Below are 21,646 nucleotides of genomic sequence, written 5' to 3'. Positions count from 1 at the left end.
TCCTAAGGGGTAGGTTTTAAAAGGAGAAGATGATGGTTTCTGCATTCATTGGCATATTTACATGTGCTGTGCTGATTATGTTAAGCATATGAATGTTAGATGTTAAATATGTAAGGGGTAAACACATCCCCTAGAGTGCTTTGATAGCCTCGCTCTCAGTTGGAAAAATGTATAGAAAAATAACATGTCGGGGTAATCTGTGCCCTTGTTGGTTGTAGGTGTGCATTCAAATTGAGCAGATAGCAGCCTAGGTAGATTATAAAATGGAGGTTACGTAATCCCTTTGATAGGGCATTATGTAATTACACTGAAAGCTGTGTGACTAGGATAACATGAAAGCTGGTGGCTTCCTTGACCTGTCGCTTTATCCGTCACCAGCAATGAGGACTATTTGGTAGCCCAGGTTGGTACATTTTGATTCTTTGAGACTTGACCGTTAACTCATAATTTCATTTAAATGTTTTTCAGGTTAAGGGTTGTGAGTTGTTGCACAAAATTACATTCCTGGTTGAAGAGAAGTTTATTGTTCAGATAAAGCAAAAAGAAAAACAGCATCAGCGCTCCATGATGTCAGTTGTTTATCACTATAGCTACAGCACTGTGTGAATGGCATGTTGCCATGGTGCCTCACTATACACTTTTGTTTTCTAAGAGGAAAGAAGAGAAAATGTTACAGGAAGTCTAAGCTTGCCAAATTGTATGTATATAGGGCAATGCTCATTTATGTCATTCCACAATGTTTTTGTTTTTCCTGCAAAAAATGACTTTCAATGTAATGAGATGCTTTGGCTTGAAAATTCCTAGCCTGGCTAACGTCAGACCTCATCTCATTGAGATGGGGTCTGGGAACTAGACATTAATTTTCTCATATTTGAAACGTGGTTTACGAATACCCAGAGCCGTTTATTGGGCGCTACGAAATGCGTCTGTACGTAGCTCATAACGGCTTCGGTGTGTCGTCATCGTCTTGCTGCCCTCCCTCCGTTCTGTGATTGGTCCCCTAACTGAGGCGAAAATTCGCTCCATGGAATCCAGGCTGCTTAGCGGCGTGAATAAAATCGCACGCGTAAGGCAGCATGGGAAAACCCAGGCTAGACAATTCCAGGAATTCTGATTGAACAGTTAACATGGGTTCAGTGTTAATATCCCTCCTAAAGAATGACATTTTTGTTTTCTTTATGTACGAATGAATATAATAATTAAAGTAACATTATATCCTATAACATTATAATATTACATCCTGATGTGAATTAATACAATTCCACTTTTAAACTTATCTTGGTTTATATTGTGCTGAAGTAGTATTTAAATATATTTTGTGGTTTGACTTGCTCAAAGATAGTCATCAAAGATACAAGTGACTAGTTGCTTAAAATATTATAAGTGGTAGGGTCGCATACCACAATATCTTCCAGTTGTGGTGATGGCTATACAGGGTTCCCACGGGTCAAGGAATTTCTGGAATATCATGGAATTTTTGGAAAGTCTATTCCAGACATGAAAAGTCAGGGAATTTGATCATTTTTGGAGTGCAGTCATGGAATATCAGGGAATTTTGTTGCAGCAGTTTAAAGCTTACTTGCCAAAATATATTAATACAAATATATTTCCACGCAAAATTGGTGTATATCTGTTTATTAGCTTTACTGTTTGCTTGAGTAGCCCACCTTTGTTTATTCAATGCCCATTTATTCATGTCCCTCCCGCTATTAAAAAGTAAAAGATTCTTGAATGCTACGCGGCTGCTCTGAAATCATTGGTCGGTTGTACCATTCATTATATAGTAAGTCATGGAAATTAAGGTTTTTTGTCAGGGAAAAGTCATGGAATTTTACATTTGATTTGGGGTGGGAACCCTGGTTATAGCTCACAAAATGCTTCTTTTTTTATATTGAACTGTGTTGTAAAATAGGTAGTCGACGAGAGGTATGAACAAATATTAGGCTAGCACTATTATATAGATTTTCACCTGTGGTCTGGAGTTACTTAAAGTAATTGAATTAAGAGATTAAAAGGTGCACTCCTGGAATGTAGTCTAGAGGTCATTCACAGTGCCACTTTATTTTGGTCTGGTTATTATTTATTTATTTATTTATTTATTTATTTATTTATTTATTTATTTATTTATTTTTAGATTGGTCTGGTACGTTGAGACATACAATTAATGACCTCTTAGAATGGAAAAAACTGGCAAAACACTTTTTTGAGTGGAAAGATTGTATGCCTCCTCAATCAAATGTGACTAATGCAAACCAACCTGGTGAGTTGGAGTTCTGAGAAGACTGTTTTGACAAGATCTTGGGAATTTGCAGGCCCATAGTCATCCTCAAGCTCGTTGCAACAGAGCCCACTTGAGTCAGCAGGTGTTACTGCTTGTGGCCAAGTCTCCACACTAGTCACACAGGAGCTGAATGGGGTGATGGAGCTGCAGACTGCATTGGCTGGGATCCCATAGGCAGCCTCATCAGAGCCTCTCCACGACTTGGATAGAGAAGCTTCACAGTTCTTTTCAGACTGGTGACAGTGGGTCCAAATAGTTTTTTAGAGGGAGTCCTAGGGGAAATAATGTTACTGTTGGCTGTGTACTTTTCTTTGCTGCATTGCAACACTAGGTGGGAATTTTAGCTTTTATGACTGTAGGTGTGTGTGCTAGTGAGTGTGGTTGGCAGGAGCACAGGCTCTGACATGTCACAGGAGTGTGAGAGACAGGAGGTTGCGTACCATGTGAAAGTCCTCTCCACACCTCAGTCTGTGTTTTCATGTGCTTTCTCTCCACAAACACTGTTGGTTCAACCTCTCCTCCACCCCTCCTGTTGCCTAGCAGCTAGCTGAGAGTTAAGACACTGTTGACTTGCCTACACAGGAGCACTTCCTATAAACACTTCAGACATAAGCTGCTCTGTGTCCTGCTGGGAGGCTGTGAGAGACTGAGGGGATTCTGGGGGGAAGGTGAATATCTGAATGTGTAGCCTTCATTGGGCCTTCATCAACCCAGCGACTTGACTTGAATCAAAAGTGGTCTTGGTGCTGTGTGTTTGTTTTTGTTGGTTTGTTTGTTTATTTTTGTTTTATCAATTCAGTCCAAACAGTAATGGAAGAAATTGAAGGCTTGAAGTGGGATTTTTTTTTTTGTGGCTTGCAATTTTGTGCATAAGTATACCGGGTTGTTTTAGGATTGCCTTCATAACATTGTATGGACTCTTAACTTTAGTGAAGAATAACTTTTTTTTGCTCCTTGTGTTTTGTGCCGTCTTAATCACATTTTCCAGCGTTGAATTTCAGTCAGTTGACACAGCCATGTGAAAGCTGTAAGCCCAGGGATTTACACTTGTATTTCTCTCATCTTTAGCTCCTCACCTGGGAAAATGACCACAGCCCGATACCGGCCCACCTGGGATCTGGCCCTGGACCCCTTGGTGTCCTGTAAGCTCTGCCTGGGAGAGTTCCCCCTGGAACAGATGACCACCATCACACAGTGCCAATGTGTGTTCTGTACACTGGTGAGTATCCCAGGCACCACAGTAAGATTATGAAGATCTTCTGACAAGCATCTTTATTATTTGATTGCCTAGCAGTGAGGGTCAGCTGCTCAGGATCACACTGTGTTGGCTAGCTCTGTATTGGAACATTTCTTTGTCTTTAATACTCAGGGTTATCGCACAATACTTGTCAAATAGTTGTCAATATTGACTGACTCGGTTGACACCTTCTCACCAGCCAGTACCAGAGTTTTTGTTTAAAATGTAACCACATACACTACTCACAAAAAGTCAGGGATATTTGGCTTTCGGGTGAAATTTCAGGATGAACCTAAAATCCACTATAACCTTTACAGGTGAACTTAATGTGACCTTCTCTAAATTTTTTGAATGCGCATGTCCAACAGTTCAGTGTTTTAGTACTTTCTGTACTGAAGCATTAATTCACTATTAATTCACTCGAAAGCCAGATGTACCTAACTTTTTGTCAGTAGTGTATAAGTACATCGCACATACAGAAGCTGGGAGACTTGGCTGGGAGTAACAGGTGTACATCATCTACACATGATCATACACCTTTAAGACACATTTCTGGACCTAATAAAAAACAATGTACTACCTTCAAAATGGTGTAAAGTGCTGCCTGTCATTTTCCATTTCTTTTGGGTGACTTTAGACTCCAAATTTCTAAATTAGATTTCTGCTTACGCTATTTGAGATGCTGTACAAAAAAAAAAATCTGAGCTAATCTGATCTGAGTTTGTTGGAGAGCATGAGGAAAGCCTCGAGCGGGATCTAATTTAACCATAAAAGTCAGTTGGCTACAAGTGTGGTGAGGCATTTGGCATTTGCCTTTCCCCCTCCTCCCACACATGGCAGCAGTAGCACTGTGAGGGAGGGTGGGGGTCACTCATCACTGGAGGTCCTGAAAGGGAAAGCTTCTGCAAACATTACTCATTAATGCCTATATTTATTCTCTTATTTATTTGTATGTTTATTTATTTCGTGATTTATTTGGGGGCAGGCTAGTTTGAACGATCAACTGATACTGTTAACAAACTCATACTTAATACCATTACATTTTATAGTCCTGCAACAGTATTGCAAGGTGAAGAAATGGCTTAGGCCAGCAGTGAGCTATTTCTGCTGTGTAGTGTTTTTTTGTTTGTTTGTTTTCTTTTATTCAGCAGCGGGGTGCTTGCAAACAGGGTACATACTCAGCCAAACAGTTTGGATTTGATGCAACCTGCCCGCAAAGCAGCAAAATGTTGGCAACAGTTACATGGTCATTGCATTTATCTGCAGTGGAATTTGTCAGTATTAATCACGTCCAAAAATAATCTAATACGTATCTTTCTATGTTTTCTGGACATTCTTTATCAGGTATATCTGAAGTGTAACACACACTTTATATAGTCATGTGCAGCATACCAAAGGCAGCAGACACTTCTAGACACTACTATGGGATTTCTGATCATACTAGCTACTGATTTATTGATCTGATTAATATTATCTCTAAGTTAGGGTCGGTCAGTTTGAGGAGCAGAAAGTATTTGTTGATATTTGTTTTAAATGGATCATGTTACATGTTACTAGATTAAGGCCACATAAGAGTGATGAATAGCTGAAGCAAACTAGGCTAACTCTGCCTTATTAAAGCGATGAGATTTTGCTCATCATTTAGATTTTAGATAACTGTGCAATGTCTTAAATCTGATTAATTCACTTGGTCTGAATATTAATTTAGTGTCACTTGACATTTCAGTTGGAGCATCCCTGCTCTTGATTTGCCAATAAAGTTTGCTGACTTGGTTTGGCCATTTGTAATGCAGGCTTTTGTGTGCCTGTTGCACACAATTTCTTGCAATCTCTACGATGGTAGTGGTTAACCACTGCCTGAACTGTAGTTTCAAGTTTGCACAACACAAAATTTCTGAAATTTAATTTCTGAAATTTTCACCGTTGAATGTACTGTAAACCAAAGGCATGTCTGTGTTAGATCATTGTGTTCGATCATGTGTTAATCAGATGGCCCCATAGACTAGAGCAGGGGTGTCAAACATAAGGCCCGGGGGCCAGATCAGGCCCGCCAGCAGGTTTTATACAGTCCCCAAGATGTTTTGGGTAGGAAGGGAAAATTAGAAATAAAAGATATTCACATCCAGCTCTTTTCAACAATTTGTAATAAGCAATTTCTGTGATAAATTGATTAAACCTAGCACTACAGACCATCCTCAGTAAGGAAGAGGCCAAAAAACTGACATGGTAGTAGAGTGTTTCAAGAGAGAAAGAGCAGGATATTACGAGTAAATGATTTGTACTTGTTTGCTCATGAGTGGGTATAGTAAAGGAGTATATAATTTAACAACACTCTGATACCAATGCAGAAAAATGAAAATGACCATGACAATGACGGCCCCCATGAGGTCTCATTCCAACAAATCTGGCCCACTGCCTAGTATGAGTTTGACACCCCTGGACTAGAGCATTCCTCTCACTTACATAACAAGTTGTCTGCCTTAAGTCTTATGCGCACAAACTTAACCCAATGAGCATATTCTTCTTCCGTATACAAGGTCTGTCTTCATTTCTTAATGTTTTCAGAGTTATGTGTAAAGCAGCTCACATTGTTGCAGATCAGATCTGTTTGTTCAACCTGCTCTATAGTCAGCCAAAATGGTGGAGTTGAACACACTAAAGCAAGAATGACAACCAGATGTGATACTGATAAGTCAGCAGTCTCCTTAACAAGACTAGCAGAAGTGTTGCAAGACGTCTTATTACGGATTGTCTGAAGATGGGCCATTGAATATTTCTTTTCAGTGGCCTGTGTTATCTGTAGCACCTGGTCATGAATTAATTTGAACCTAGGTGTGGACAGTGGATTCTTTCCTTAAAACAAATTTCTACTGCAATGTATTCACAGTACCTGTAAAGTGGTTATTTGTCAACTTGTACGTAGACCAAGCTGAAGCTTGTCTGAGTATTTCAGTGGTTGTGCAATGCATTATAAAATGTAAAAAGCCTGCGTTAAATTAACTTCCCCTTGTGACACAAGAGCTGCTGTGTGGACTGTGGTCAGGACACCCAAGTGGTTTTTGTGGAAGGACATGCTGGGACATATATGCTGGTAACTAATGTGCTTTTGCTTGAAACTTCCCCTTTAGTGCCTGAAGCAGTATGTGGAACTTCTGATCAAAGAGGGCCTTGAAACTGCAATTAGCTGTCCAGATTCTGCCTGTCCAAAACGGGGACATCTGCAGGAAAATGAGGTAATGTGGCGTTGAAGTACATTAAAGTTGTACATTACTTAAGTTTATCAAAGAACATCTTATTTCAATGTCAATTTCTGTAGTGCAGTGTATTTAGAACTTCTAAAAAGCTAGATCACCCTTGGGCCAGAACTCAACACTCCCCCACCATGTGATGTTTCCCTGTCCCTGACATAGATGTTTGTGAGGTGAAGGATCCAAGGCCATAGAGCATGTTGTAAGAGCAGCTTTCAGTGACCAGTGTTACTAGTTTAACTATTTAAAAAATGAATTGATTTTATAGTCGATTGAAGTGAATATCAAATTCACAGTGTAATGTGCAGACAAACGTTGAAATGCAGATATTTACTTGCATATTCAGGTATTTATGCAAAGCAACATGTAACTGATCAAATTGACTAGAAATGGTGACAGATTTGACTAATTATTCAATCATCTTGATTATATTATCACATTTATGCACTTGGATGCTTTTAATAGTGTTTAGAGGATCAGGGAAGCGAAAGGTAGTGTAGGATTATGAGAGTATTTACGGAGGGCTATCCTGTAAAGGAGGAATTACGGCCTGTTGCCCTCCTTCACGCCACACATCAAAATGGCCTTCTCCTGCCTGGCCAGGCAGGTGGCTGTATTTATACTGCATGGATGAACATGCTGCTGGAAATCTCTTGCATGCATACACGGACAGCGACAGCAGGGGCGAGCTAGCATGAGGTCGCCGAGGTGACTCGGAACCTTGGGGCTTGGTTGGCACGGCGGCTTACTCTCGTTGGTCTGTGCCAGCCGGGGTTGTGGATGATTAGTGTAAGAGATCTTGGTGCACCACCCTTTGAGCTCACTGTTATACACCTGTGTGGTCACCGTGGTAGTCACAAATGATGGTGCACACCATTAGTTTGGTTTTCCCTCTCAGAGAACTGTCCTTGTTTTTTTTCCCCCACGAGCAATCAGCCTTGTGTAGTGATGCAATACATATTCATGAGTATGTACTATATGCGTGAATGGGGATTGCTGGGTCAGGGATGAAAGATGAAGTTATCCCTCAGGCATTTCTATGGTCACCTCACCTCGTCTTTGTGTCTCTCCTCCTCCCTTAGATTGAGTTTATGGTCGCTACAGAGATCATGCAGAGGTACAGGAAGCTGCAGTTTGAGAGGGGTAAGTATGAGGCAATGATGTGCAACAGATATGTGCTTGTGTGTATGTGTATATGTATATATATATATATATATATATATATATATATATATATATATATATATATATATATAATCACACAAAAACACACACTGCCGTTCAAAAGTTTGGGGTCACTTAAACACGTAGAACATTTTCCCAGTCCATTATAGACAGAATACCAGCTGAGATCAGTTGCATTGTTTTTGTTTTAGCAGGGCAGCAGTTTTCAGATAACATCATGTGCTTATATAATTGCAAAAGTTCTCCAGTGTTTTCTCAGTTAGCCTTTTAAAATGATATCAGATTAGTAAACAGAATGTGTCTTTGGAACATTGGATGAATGTTTGCTGATAATGGACAATGTATATATTGCATTAAAGATCAACCATTTCTTTCTACAACAGTCATTTACAACATGAAAACGAAGACACACAGAACAGTAGTGTAATATTTCTGGTTCAAGACTTTGAGAGACTCTAAAGGCTAAAATGCTATTAACAGGTATAGGACAGCACCTGTGGCTACCACATTAAGTGGACGACACCAAAAACACGTTGCACTATTTCCACTTCCGTTTTATGGTAGTCATTTACAAAAAAATTTCAAAAGCGTTTTTTTCTTCTTTTTTTTTAGGTTAAAATGTCCAAAAATCAAATTAGTGTCGGGCCAGCTCTCTTTCGTCGTACGTTCTACCATGTACTGTAAGGCCGTTATTAAATACAATGCAAGTGAATGTGAAAGAGCCGTGTGACTGTGTTCTTAGCCAGTGGTTCTTAACTGGTCTAGCTTTGGGACCCACAATTTACCATGGTCATTAAGTCACGACCCATATATTTTTTTAGCGATCAAGCCAACGGTTACGGTGAGCTACATGGTAAGACACGCGAAGTGCCTACTTGTTTGGAACATGCTGATGTTTGGCATTACATTTGTGAAGTCTTAAACTTGTGATGTCACCTTTCAAAGTACTTGACAAATTTGTCTTTGACAGGGGTGCCATGTAGCATTTTAGTTTTGATGGTTTCATACTCTCATGTGCCAGCAATTCAATGCACATCACACACTGGGGTTTCTGTCCCATTTTGTCCTCAATTTAAGTGAATCCATATCCTACTTCAAATATTCAGGGTCGTAGCCTATTTGTGTCTACCACTAAAATGATGTCAAACATGAGCTGTCACACCAGTTAAGAAACTCTGTTCTAAACAACTCGAAATCTACAGAATTCCACATAGCTTCTTTAAAGCATCCAGGCTTCCCCTAATGATAAACCCATGTTTCACATCACAACGCTATGAGTTGTTGGTAATTCCATTAGGTAAAACCTGCACAAATACCCACTTACGGAAAGGGCTCAAAAAGGCTGCTAGCAAGTCCTCCTCCACTCCACTGTGGACATTAAGATGCAAGATCGTGACATTGGTGTGGTTGGGTGAACCTAGAGCCATCAATTTTAATATTACACTGCATCTCATACGAGACACCCAAATCAAATGGCAAATAGACGTTTAGCTTTTTCCAAACCTCTTCTGCACCATGCTATGTATCATTTCCCCTAGAGACTTTAGAATCAGATCAATTCTTGTGAAGGAAGGGCTTATCTGACGCCGCTTGAGTGAGCACGAGGCGGTGATCTCGGTGAGTACTGGCTGACCCAGCACACCCTCAAAGCGACTAAAATGGAAAAGCGCCACCCAAGCAGCATCAAAGAGGCGTAGTTGAAAGCCTGCAGTCGCCGTAATTAGATTTTGTTTTTTAATTGGATGGTGTCGGTATGAAATCCTGCTGATGGTGCACGGGGGCCTCTCCTGTCCCTATAGCAGCCAGGGCTTCACTGTCTGTTGAGTCCATAGTAACCATGGTAATAGTCATGGTTTTAATTCCATAGAAAACATTTACATGCAGTCTGGAATTTGAATCTCATGGGTTTTGAATAATAATTTGCTTTCCTGTAACCAAAGCAGTGGTTTTGTTTGCCGCTTGTGTTTTAGGGCTGCTGTCATCCATGCGCACACATATACACACACAGCCTCCCACCTCGCATGCGTTCACATAGATGAGTAAAAATCCTTGAGAAAAGGCAAAAGGCTCAATAAAAGCAGCCATCCGTCTCATCGATGTCCCTGGCCAGCCAGGCAGAATCCTCCCCATATTCTCAGACATGGAGGCTAGAGTGCATGTGGGATTCTGCATGGCCTGTCACATCAGATTGAAGGCGCTTTGGGGTTTTGGGCTAGTTGTTCCAACCACATGGTCAGCCAGACCAGAAAGTCACCAAGTGCCATCTTGATTAAACATGCACAGCATTTGGCCATGGAGGGGGAAGGGTGGGGGTGTACGCTAGACTGGCAGAATCGGAGCAGTTGGAGGGGGAAAGCTGTTGGGGAAAAGCCTATGTTTGTTTTCTGTAGCCATACTGAAGTGTCAGTGTAAGTCTGTGTTGCTGTCAGTTCCATCATATGTATAAAGACAGAGGAGGGCATCTAAGGACACGCTGTCCCAATCTGCCCGTCATTAAGGCTTCACCAGGCTAGCGGATGATGACCTGGACCTTCCTTTAGCAGAAGCCTAATGCAGCTCTGTACTGACCTGGAGCCTGACCTTAACACTCTTCCACCCCTCCCCACCCCACTCTTATCTGCTCGTTTTGTCTGCCCACAGAGGTGCTGCTGGACCCTTGCCGGACCTGGTGCCCGTCCTCGACGTGCCAGGCAGTGTGCCAGCTGAAGGAGTCGGACGTTCCACTTCCCCAGCTGGTCCAGTGCTCCGTCTGCATGCTGGAGTTCTGCTCGGCCTGCAAGGCCAGCTGGCACCCCGACCAGGCCTGCCAGGAGAACCTGCCCATCACCTCCTTCCTGCCCGGGGAGACCAGGTAACCCTGCCTGGCCTGCTGACCCTTATTGATCTCCCAGCCAGCTCACAGTGCACGCTCTGTTCTGTCTCTCTGTTCTCAGTGTAATTAGAAAGACCTTGCATCATGTCACCACTATATAGGCTCAAGGCTCTTATTGCCCAACCAAAGCACATCCGCATTGATGCACCGAAGGTGTGTAGTGATGTTACTATCTCTATCTCATGTTGTTTTCTTCATCGACTTCAGGTCTGACCTTACCATATTATCTAATCTAAATTCACTAGAACACTAGCTGAACTCCAGCAGTGTAGTGGATTTTGGTGTAGTGGACTTGGGGGAGTCGTTCTGCTATCTGCTGACGATAAAGTCTTTGTAAGTATTGGTGTGTGCGCTTTTGAGGAGCTGAGCTTTTGAAAACTCACTCGCTCCCCCTTCCCGTCTGCACGGTTCATCGAAGCAAGCAGCATGTCCTCACAGACCCCCTAGCAGCCCCACCCCCATCCCCGAAGCAAGCAGCATGTCCTCACAGACCCCCTAGCAGCCCCCCCATCCCCGAAGTCAGGTCTCTCTCCATGCGTGTGTGATGTGGGCTGAGCACATTGGTTCACATAGACTGTCACCGCCACAGAGTGGTGTCTGGGGTCATGCGGGGACATCAGGGGCGGAGTGGAAACAGCAGAGGGGGCTTTTTCCAACCACAGAGCTCTGCACAGCTCTGCCCAGCCCAGCCCAGCCCAGCCCAGCCCAGCCCAGCCCAGCAGCCGTCAGTGCGAATATTGTACCCAGCAGAATTTCTCTCCTCTCTGTGCCCTCTGTAATGAGCTGCAGAAAGGGCCACTGGTTTTGCCAAGAAGCCCAACAATTGTATAGTGCTGCCTGCCTTATACGAGTTTCAGATAACGTTGGCTATATAGGTGCTCTATCTTGGTTTTCACAAAGCTGATTTTGTAGAACGTGAGGTGGTTGTGGTTAATCCAGTAGCACTTATTTTTCTGCTGCATGTAACATTGACTATGTTTACATGCACATCACATTTCAATTGGAATAATTACAGTATTCCGATTGTGCGAGGCATGTAAACACCCAATTTCCATTACCCTAGTTAGATCATTGGGACATGTGATGTGACTTATTGGGTCACATTATTTGGAAAATGTTCATTTACGTCTGCACATTCGTGCAAGGAATTTTGGTAGCTTGGTTGTCAACTTGGCAGTACTGTGAAACGTTTGCACTACTGGAGCGATGATTAGGTCAATTTATGTATTCAAATCATGAAAGGCTGATGGGTGAAAGCACAACAATAGACCCCTTCACGGTCCACGTCACAGAAAAGGTGTGCTCATGTTGGGGTCAGAAAGCTGTGTGTGTGTGTGTGTGTGATCCCACACTAACGTCGTCTAACCATTCTGTTATCAGCTTAGGATCAGGCAGACAATCGCCATTAACTAAGACTAAGTTATTAAGGTACGGTTCGTGGCCCTTGGGTAACAATGACCCTGCATACCTTGACAGCTCAACATGCTGGTCTATAAGCTGTGCCATTTTTCTGACCCCATTCTGTGCGCGCATCCAACCTAGGCTCTGGATTATTTCAAACATTGAAGGGGTCTATAGTGATATCTTTAAAAGGGTGTGCGACAAACTAAAAGAAGCAGGTTTTGCGTATACTGCTGACAGGTCAAGAATCGATGGAAAAGCTGCCTTTTATAAGGCTAAAAAGCAAAACGATAACGGCCAGTTTCACCTATTTTGCGGTCATCTACGGAATTCTGGGACAGAGACCATTAAAGATGTCAAGATGCTCTTGCTACCACTACTGCACGCTATTTTAATCGGAATATGCCAATTAACATTTAAATGGGAATATTCCCATAGCTCAACACTCTGCTGCAGATGTAAACATCCTACTCTGAATATCGCTTTAACCAGAATAGGGACCTTAATCAGAATATGGTGTGCATGCAAAGACAGTCAATGACAGAGGGATATAAGGTCTTACCAACATCTGCTGCATTGCACCTCTTTACTAAAGTGTTAAAAAGAAATCTTTAAATCTGGCTGTCTGAGAAATCCAGTAATCCAATTCTTCCTGTTGGCCATCTTAAGATCAGTGTACACTGCGAGTCATAAAAGAAGTGAGCTTTTGTGTGCTTTTCAAATCAGTCCTCTCTGACACCACGACTCGTAGTCGATCACTCGAGTGTTGCCATGGAGTTGAATCAGCAGCTGCGTGCAAGAGTGGGTGTATGAACCGTACCCTTCTCTATAGCAAACCTGTGGTGGCTGCGTCTTCATTCAGGATAGAACAAACAACTGTCCTTGCTCTCGTGTCTTGGAGGAGAAAAAAGCTGCTCGTTCACAACAAAAAAAGAAGGATGAGGAATGCTGGTGTGTGCTGTTGGGGACAAAAGATGAAAAAAACACCCCTGTGCCTACTACTGTTTGGCAAGCCCCCAAATTGTGTGGTTTTCAACACACGGCACCAATTGCTATGCTCTGTCCTCAAGAGTTTCCAGCAAGGTGCTTTTGTGTGCCATGCTGAATGACACATTGATGTATGACACGATGCTAATTGGGTGTATGCTTGCTATTCATTAGCAGACAGACCCATTTGTTACCTTTTCCCCCGTTTTCATCCCTCCATCACAGGCCTGGCCTCAGGACGAGCAAGGTGTTGTTACGACCAAAATAGTACACCATGCTGCACTGTTTCATTAAATGCCACGTGTAAAGGTTTTCAAGTCAGAGTGTTCAAGGGCACAGCCAGCTGGTCAATGTGAAACTGATGAGGTTCTGACCGGTCTTTTTTCTCTCTGTCTCTGTCCTCCCTATCACTCTCTCTCTCCTTCTTTCTTTCTTTCTCTTTTCTCTCTCTCTCTCTCTCTCTCTCTCTCTCTCTCTCTCTCTCTCTCTCTCCCCCTCCCCCTAACAGCTCCTTCTACAAGAGTGATGAGGACGACGCTCCCATTAAGCGCTGTCCTAAGTGTAAAGTTTACATCGAACGAGACGAGGGTTGTGCCCAGATGATGTGCAAGAACTGCAAGCATGCCTTCTGCTGGTACTGCCTTGAATCACTCGATGTAAGTGTGTTCATAACATTTATTTGAGATACTGTATCATACTCTTCAACATTCTCTCACATTTGTGACTAAGTGTAATTGTTGTTTGCCTGCAACTGGGGCAAATATAGCCTAGCCTAGATTACCATCTAAGATCAACATTGGCGGTTTCAGAAAGACATTGAATGTAGGCTACCATACTGGGGTGCGTTTTCCAAAACGTTAGTTGCTAACCTGTTAGCAACTTAGTTGGTTGGCAATGGGAAATTGCATTGCAGCCAACAAAGTTGCTAACTTAGTTAGCCACTATGGTTTTGGGAAAGGCACTCCAGTATAGTATACGATAGTGAAGCGGATTTCTAGTTATTGCTATACAGTTTGGTGTGTTTTGTGCTCATGTGAAAACTTGTGTCTGTGGTGCGTCCCCTCATGTGGTGGCGCGTGTCTCTGCGGTGTGTTTTAACAGGACGACTTCCTGCTGATCCACTACGACAAAGGGCCGTGCCGCAACAAACTAGGCCACTCCAGGGCCTCGGTCATCTGGCACAGAACGCAGGTGGGTGCCCACGTTTTTCCCTTTGCTCTCTGCTCCCATTGTCCTCCTCCCTGCTAGCCAGAGCTCTCATTACCGCCAGCGTGTGTCTATGCACACACACACACACACACACACACACACACACACACACTCCACTCCACGTGTTGCCCGTGGAGATGCAGACACGCTGACACGTGGACCAGAGCTGCGGCCCTATAGAACAGGACTTCAGACAACTTCAGGCTATATTTGGTGTCCTTTTCACAGGATGAGACAGGTGTGTGTGAGTAACAATGCACTGAGTGAGATGGAGAGAGTGTGGCGTTGCTTGGTCTTTCTTCGCACACTCACTTTTCTTTTCAATAAATCTGTGGAATGTTTTAACCTTAGGCTTTACATCTTTAATAGAAAATCACTGCAGCATCCTTTTAGCAGGTTGAGAATAGGCTGGCGCCTGTTTCTGCTTCCGAGAGCAGTTTTCTGGCGGAGGCTCCCATTTAGCAGAAGGAGCGCTTTCCTTTTTTTCACTCCTCTGCTCTCCGCTCACACAAAGACATCTGTTGCTCAGTGGGGCAGAGTGAGTCACAGGAGCTGTGGCGCAGGGGCAGAACAGTGCCTTTCTCTTTCACTTCCTCTCTCTCCTCTCTTGACTTTCTTCTCTCACACACTCGCTGGCTCTGTGTATCTCTCTCTCTCTCTCTCTCTCTCTCTCTCTCTCTCTCTCTCTCTCTCTCTCTCTCTCTCTCTCTCTCTCTCTCTCTCTCTCTCTCTCTCTCTCTCTCTCTCTCTCTCTCTCTCTCTCTCTCTCTCTCTCTCTCTCTCTTTGTCCTCTCCTTGTGGCGACAGGGCACAGTTCCTCCTCTCCTCAGGACCCTAAAGGAGTCCGGCTGAAAAGGGCCCTTTATGAATACATGAGGACGTGTTTTGGCTGAGGCCCCGGGGGCGTGAGTGTCATGAAAGCCCCGGGACTTAGTGCCTGAGGTCCAGCCTCTCCGGCCCACTGCCACCAGCCTCCACCCCAGCCCTCAGTGTTTTTGCCCTCCATACAGGCCTTAAGGAGCCAGGGAGTGGAGTAAGGACAGAGAGGGAGAGAAAGAGAAAGGGAGGGCAGATATGGAGAGGAAGGGCTAGATAGAGAGAGAGAGAGAGAGTGAGGAAGGAGGAGGTAAGGTCACCTTACCACACTTCTCTATCTAGTGCTTTTTGGAGCCAGGAAGTGCCAGGGGAGTGTTTGTACATTAAACCATCCACTCTGCCTCCTGTTGATTTTTTTTTTTTTTTTTTTTTTCAGGAGAGGCTTTTCCCCCTACTCCTCAGGCCTTTTCCAGACCTCTGTGTCCTTGACAGGCCACTACTTGAGGCGGCGTGGTGTTTATAATGCACATAGAGGCTTGAGGCCCATGAAACATTCAGAACGTTTCCTGGCCTGGCCCAGGTTGCACCAGGAAACCCTTCTGCTCATGCCAACAGGGCTGATGGTGAGGGCCTGCTGCCCCCGTGTGGTGAATGGATGCATTGCACATATTCTGTCCAAGTGTACACAGTCCTGCACTTGTCACTTGCCTCTTTTTCCTTGCTAGTGTGTTCATACATTCTGTATTTTGGTTGGTCATGTTTACTATTTTACTAAATGTTTAAAATATTACTATTTTCACTATTGTCTCTTTGAAGATATTCAAGCATATGTTGTATATAGTAATGTAATGGTCGCATAAATCCCACGTACACACAGATAACGCTCACACTAACCTAACCTAACAGTAATTTACAGTGTATTAGCTGCATTGTGTATAAACTGCAGGACAATGTTTTATGAAAGTTAAAAAAACAAAAACATATTAATACCATATCTACTGCCCCTGTGTATTAACCTCATAGATGAAGACATTTTGCAAAATCAATGTATAAACCCGGCTAATAGTTGGGAAATTACAGTATTTTGTGCTTTTTATTCACGTTTGCTCAAGGATCAACTCCATAGGGTTCCATTCAATCCAAGCAGTCTGCTTTCCCCAAAAAGGGGACAGAGACGGAGACAGGTAGCAAATTCAAAGTTCCCAGATATGCCGGTCTAACATATAACAAATTCAAACTTTAGCAAGCACCACAAGAGAATGTGAGTGCAGAACAGCCAGAGAATGAGGGTGCAGAAGTGAAGTAAGAGTTAGTAGAGTAGTCATAGTACTGTGTGTAAGAAGGAAGTGTATGGTAAGTGTGGATTAGGCATGCTGTGCTTGTTAGATGTGTTGGAAGAGTTTGGTTGTCAAGAGGTAGCAATTGGTGACAATAACTAGATCGCTCTTTGTCTACATCCATCTCTGTCTCTCCTTCTCTCAGGTGGTCGGCATCTTCGCTGGGTTTGGGTTGCTCCTGCTGGTGGCGTCCCCCTTCCTCCTGCTGGCCACGCCCTTCGTGCTGTGCTGCAAGTGCAAATGCAGCAAAGGCGATGACGACCCACTGCCCACCTAACCATCGGCCCTCCCCCCCAGCGTCACCCCTGACCCCATCCCACATGTTACTATTACCCCCCTCCATTTTTCCTCCTTTTGGTTTCCCTTTCGCTCCAGCTTTTGAGCGTATTCATCTCCAGAGGCAGGTGGAGGAGGGACAGAAGGAGAGAGAGAAAGAGAGAGATGCTGCCTTTGAGAGCCCAGTGAGAGAAGAGGATTCAGAGAGCAAGAGAGGGCTGCAGTCATATGGTCCAGGCCTCTGCTAGGATGGAGCGCGGGCCTCCATACCCCTTCGCTGGACCGGCTGTGGGAGCGACTCGGAATGGCCCAGTTGTGCGTCTGTTTTGGAGCCCCGCTGTAGCCACTTCCTGGACTGAGCTGCAGGATGTGGTTGGCTGGCTGGTTCATTCGTTGTTCAGTTGGCTGGTTTGTCATGTGAGTTGGGGGAGGATGTTCTGGAGTCCTCCCCCCTCACCACGCACACACACACATACACGCACACACCATTTTCTCATCTGTGTGCTTTCTTTGTGTTCTTCATGTGATGGTGTTGGCCATCAAGAGAGTCTGCTCCACAGGACTCCTGGTGAGGTTGGTCAGTCTTTCATTCTCACCGGTGGGAGACTCTGCTCTGGTCTCACATCCTTAATGTAGCTCCTCACTCAGCGCTGGGGCATGGCCGGACCGAGTTTCAAAGAGAAAAACAAAACTCACTCTGTTGCACATAAACTTTCGTCTTTCGTCACTTTAAGGGCGGAGCGAGTGTGAGCGGGAGACTCAGGAGTGCTCACCTGTACAGCACACGGAGTGCTCACCTGTACAGCACACGGAGTGCCGTCACCTCAGTTCAATTGCTTTATTCTGTCCTATAGATGAATTATAAGCTGTTTTTGTATGTACATGGTGAATTGAAATTGTGATGTCACAACGCTTATTTCATATGTCCTCTTCCCAGTCGGGTGAGGCAGTTGTTTTCGTTGGATGAGCCCACTTTAGAATTGAGACGAGGCTCGAGGAAAGCTTTACTAACTTTGCTTAAAATACCCTCTTCTCTCCAAACAAAAAACAAGGTCTGGAAACCGCTTTGAATTTTGAAACTTTTTTTCAACTGAAAAAAATGTTGAATGTCTGGTTTGTTTGTTGATTTGCCCATTTCTTAGTTCAGGCTGTTGACAGTCATCTCTGCCGAAGCAGAGCTTTTCCCAACAACATGTTAGCTTCTCCTTACGACAATGTTCAAATTCAGATTTTCACTCTATCCTGTTTCAGTATAGACAAATAACCATATTGTTCTGTTTGTGGCATGGTATTGTCCCAACTGTATCTATATCCAAATACCTGTATCCTATATTACTCCTGTAAATTGACCACTGGTTGCAAACTTGCATAGTGTATTTTAAAAATTGAATCAAAACATGGTAATGGAAGGGCAAGTAAGCATTTCAAAAGGGCACTTATAGCTAAATCTGACAGGGGCACCAAATGTAGAAAATCCAGACTGTTCACTTTTCAGAACACGTATCATTTTGGTCCTGCACCCTATCTATGCAAGTTTGTACCTCTCAACACTATACACAAAGTACACATGGTAGTGAATGTGTGATTCAATAATGTGTGTGGTTCAGTATATGTGTTCTCTAAGATACCGACCAACCTTGTGCCATTGTGTCATGCCACTTTAGCGATGAGAAAGTGGCCAGGCTGCAGCAGTGATTGGACAGGGCGGTGAGCCGCACCGTCCTTTATCACTTTATTGTAGCCAGAACACATGCACCCACCAGGGCTTTGTCTGTAAAGAAAGTCTGTCCAAACGGTTTTATGCATGTTTGGTTATGTGCAGTTATTCGCAGCTCTGGTTTGTCCACAGGGAATCTGTGAGATTTGTTTGTTTGACACTTGTAGCTCTGGAACGTGCCACCCTTAATATCCTTTTGTGTTGATGGACTACACCTATAAAATAATCACATTGCACACAACCTCACCCCCCCCCTCTTTTCTTAATGGTGTTTTCTATTTTCTTTTATATCTGGGTACATAGTTTGGTCATTTTCTTCATGTAGCAAGGAGAGGTGTTCTCTCTCCTCCGCACTACAAGTCTTCACACAATTTACGCAAATGCCTTTAGCCTTACGTTAAAGCATTTAAGCATTTTACTCATGTAGCCTTTGATCCAAACTCTTTATATTTCTGCTCCAAGCACAATCTTTATTGTGAGATGCTTTTGTTTGACCCATCTCCTTTTTGTTCATTTTGGATCAAAAGATATGTCATTTGTTCATTTTAAGGTGGCTATTTTGAACCCAATCAATGTATGACAATCGTGCCAAGTGGGTTTCTGAGCTGACAGTGATGACAAAAAAAAGCAGAATGTGTAGAGCTTTACTGAGAGGGCAGCATTACAGTATGTACGGTTTTGACTCTCTCCTTACGAGGTTTTGTTTTTAAAAGATCTCTTTTTGAGTATGTAAATATATTCTTTCTTTAACTATTCATCTGTGGGGGTTAATTTGAGAAAACTTGTAATGATGTCTACATCTCTGGGATTCATTTTATGGAAAGAAACATTTAAACCTGTCTTGGTCTTTCCTTAGTTTCTTTTTCAGGGTTGGGTGGGGATGTTTGGTTATATGACCTGTTAGGCTATTAGACATGCTACACTCTAAGGTTTGTGGTGTTTATATGTGCGTTGCACACTTCTCCAGAACAACGCTTCTGCTTGACTTGGGTGTGCTCCAAGATATAACAACATGTAGCAAAAAGAGGCCAAAAATATTTCCGTAATCTACAGAAAAAGCAAATGAATTTGCACAAAGAAAAAAATGGTATTGCTTGAAAGCTTTTTATTCAGTCCAGTCTTCGCCCATGGCTTTGTGTTGGGTCTTTGGGGCTATGTTCTTGTGTTTGGAGTCATGCTTTAGAAAGTGTTCCGGTCCACAATCTGCTCCTCTTTCCTCCCAGCACTCTCTTGAGGGTCTTGAGGGTCGTGATTGCCATCACAGGTCCCAGGCAATCATTGTGACAAGTGCTTAAAGACATATCTCCATGTAAGGTTTTTGGCCGTGCAGTCCTCTTTTCGTCCTTAAAACTAAGTTTGCCTTTCATACATCTCTAGATTGCCTTTATGTTGTTTTTTGGATTTGTTCTTTTTTATACAAAAGAATTAAAGGAAAAATATCCTGTTTTATTTGTATTTTCCTTGTAAATGGGAAAGATTCCGACTTGTTCATAAGTTGTAACCTTGTACATTGGCATGTGTGGATGGTCTTGTTCAATGACTAAAATATTGTTTTTTTTCCACCTGAGGAGAAAAAAAGTACTTGTATGTATCTACTGTGCCACTAACACTGTGAAATTAAAGCAGTTTAAATGTTGAGATCCATCAAAACTTTGCCACTTCTTTCCATCCTTTTTCATTAAATCCACCAACATTTGATATAGTAAAGCAATGTATTTAATGTAGTTGGACAAAGATCTGTATCCATTTGTTTGTTTTCTTGATTTACATAAATTTGTTCAGTCCCATTGAAAGCATCATGCATACATACACTCTTGCTAACATATGCACAGTGAAAAACAAACACTTGTGCATCAGACTGTCACAAAAACCTCTTCCGAAGAACCATTCCCATCTCCCTACATTCATTTCCTGCCAGATGTCAGGCTGCAGTGCTGAACTTGTCCGCCTCAACTGCAAAGAGCAAAAATGGCAAATAACAAATGGGTGATCTATCATCCCATGGCAGCTGTTCCCACTTTCATCGGGTTCCACCCAATCACGAACCAGGCCTTCCAAGAAGCACCGTATGCATGCACCATGGTGACAGAGGCGTTATCTCCAGTGAGCGGAGCAGTGCAGCAAGAGGTAAATGCCAGCGTGAGTCCCTCACAGCTGTCCTCTGCACACTACAGGGAACAGGCCATGAAACGTGTGCAATGTTCACAAGCTGCCACAGTGACCTATTATAAGCTGGTTTCCCATGCTCTTGTCTTGTGTGCCCTTAGATCTCTTTCCTCTTAAATATTCCTTATTCAACATTGTCTTCTTTTCCCTTCCCTTCCTACCTTTGTTTTACTCTCATCCTTTTTGTTGTCTTCCATCTGTCTTTCATCCTTTTGTCCCCACTTCCATTTTTCCTTGTTTATTTTTCTGATATTTGTACTTTCATAATGTCTCATTCGGTCATCTTATTTTTACAACCTAATTCATTTTGAATAAGATAATTTCACAATGAAGATCATATTCTTTACAAATCTGAAGAAACTGGAACTAGGCCTACAGTACAACTGAGTCTAGGACCCTCCATATGATACAGCCTGTCTGGGGACTGTCATAGGAGAATGTAGAGTACCAAATGGCTTTTTAGTGCTATTCTTAGTGTTGTTGCAGACCATAGCATTTATCTACCTTGACAGGTTATGCATGAATGAAGATGTCGCCCAAATGTTGTCTAAATTGGTATTAAAGCACTATTGCATTAGACGTGAAATTTATGTTATGTGTTTTCTGTGAGTGTTTTGATGAGGTGAAGAAGTTCAGTTTTGGCAGATCTCTTTATCTCAATCAACAGGACTAAAATTAATCTGAGATGTCATGTGTAGGTCTATTGTAGGCTACATATTGCTTTATGGTAGGCAGTATTTACTGTAATAACAGGTCTACAGGCTTATGGTTGCCTAGATGTCAAAATGTTCTCCTATGAACAGATCAACAGACTTGTTGTTATGCAGAGAGTAGCCATACTGAACCTTATCCCCGACGTCATTAAAACAATAGGCCTATATCAACCCTTTCTTTCCCCTACTATTACTGTATAT

At 42.9% G+C, this 21,646-nt stretch overlaps 1 protein-coding gene across 4 annotated transcripts in view; it reads left to right on the top strand.

The window, feature by feature from the left end:
• Window positions 1-19,327, top strand: part of rnf144aa (ring finger protein 144aa) — a 30,095-nt gene extending 10,768 nt beyond the window's left edge. For 3 of the 4 annotated variants that reach the window (XM_048227498.1, XM_048227499.1, XM_048227502.1), the window contains 7 exons: window positions 3,350-3,500; window positions 6,647-6,751; window positions 7,849-7,909; window positions 10,592-10,802; window positions 13,720-13,867; window positions 14,313-14,402; window positions 16,719-19,327. In XM_048227498.1, coding sequence (XP_048083455.1) covers window positions 3,350-3,500; window positions 6,647-6,751; window positions 7,849-7,909; window positions 10,592-10,802; window positions 13,720-13,867; window positions 14,313-14,402; window positions 16,719-16,850 — 898 coding nt within the window. In that variant the 3' untranslated portion in view covers window positions 16,851-19,327. Of the gene's footprint in view, window positions 1-2,241; window positions 2,950-3,349; window positions 3,501-6,646; window positions 6,752-7,848; window positions 7,910-10,591; window positions 10,803-13,719; window positions 13,868-14,312; window positions 14,403-16,718 lie in introns of those variants that run through there. The other variant, XM_048227500.1, reaches the window with a different exon arrangement.
• The last annotated feature ends 2,319 nt before the right edge of the window (window positions 19,328-21,646 follow it).

The sequence above is a fragment of the Alosa alosa genome, chromosome 19 (assembly GCF_017589495.1).
Source record: "Alosa alosa isolate M-15738 ecotype Scorff River chromosome 19, AALO_Geno_1.1, whole genome shotgun sequence".
Classification (NCBI taxonomy): domain Eukaryota; kingdom Metazoa; phylum Chordata; class Actinopteri; order Clupeiformes; family Clupeidae; genus Alosa; species Alosa alosa.
Note: the sequence above shows the minus strand (reverse complement) of the source record. Positions and strands in the feature narration are given on the sequence as shown.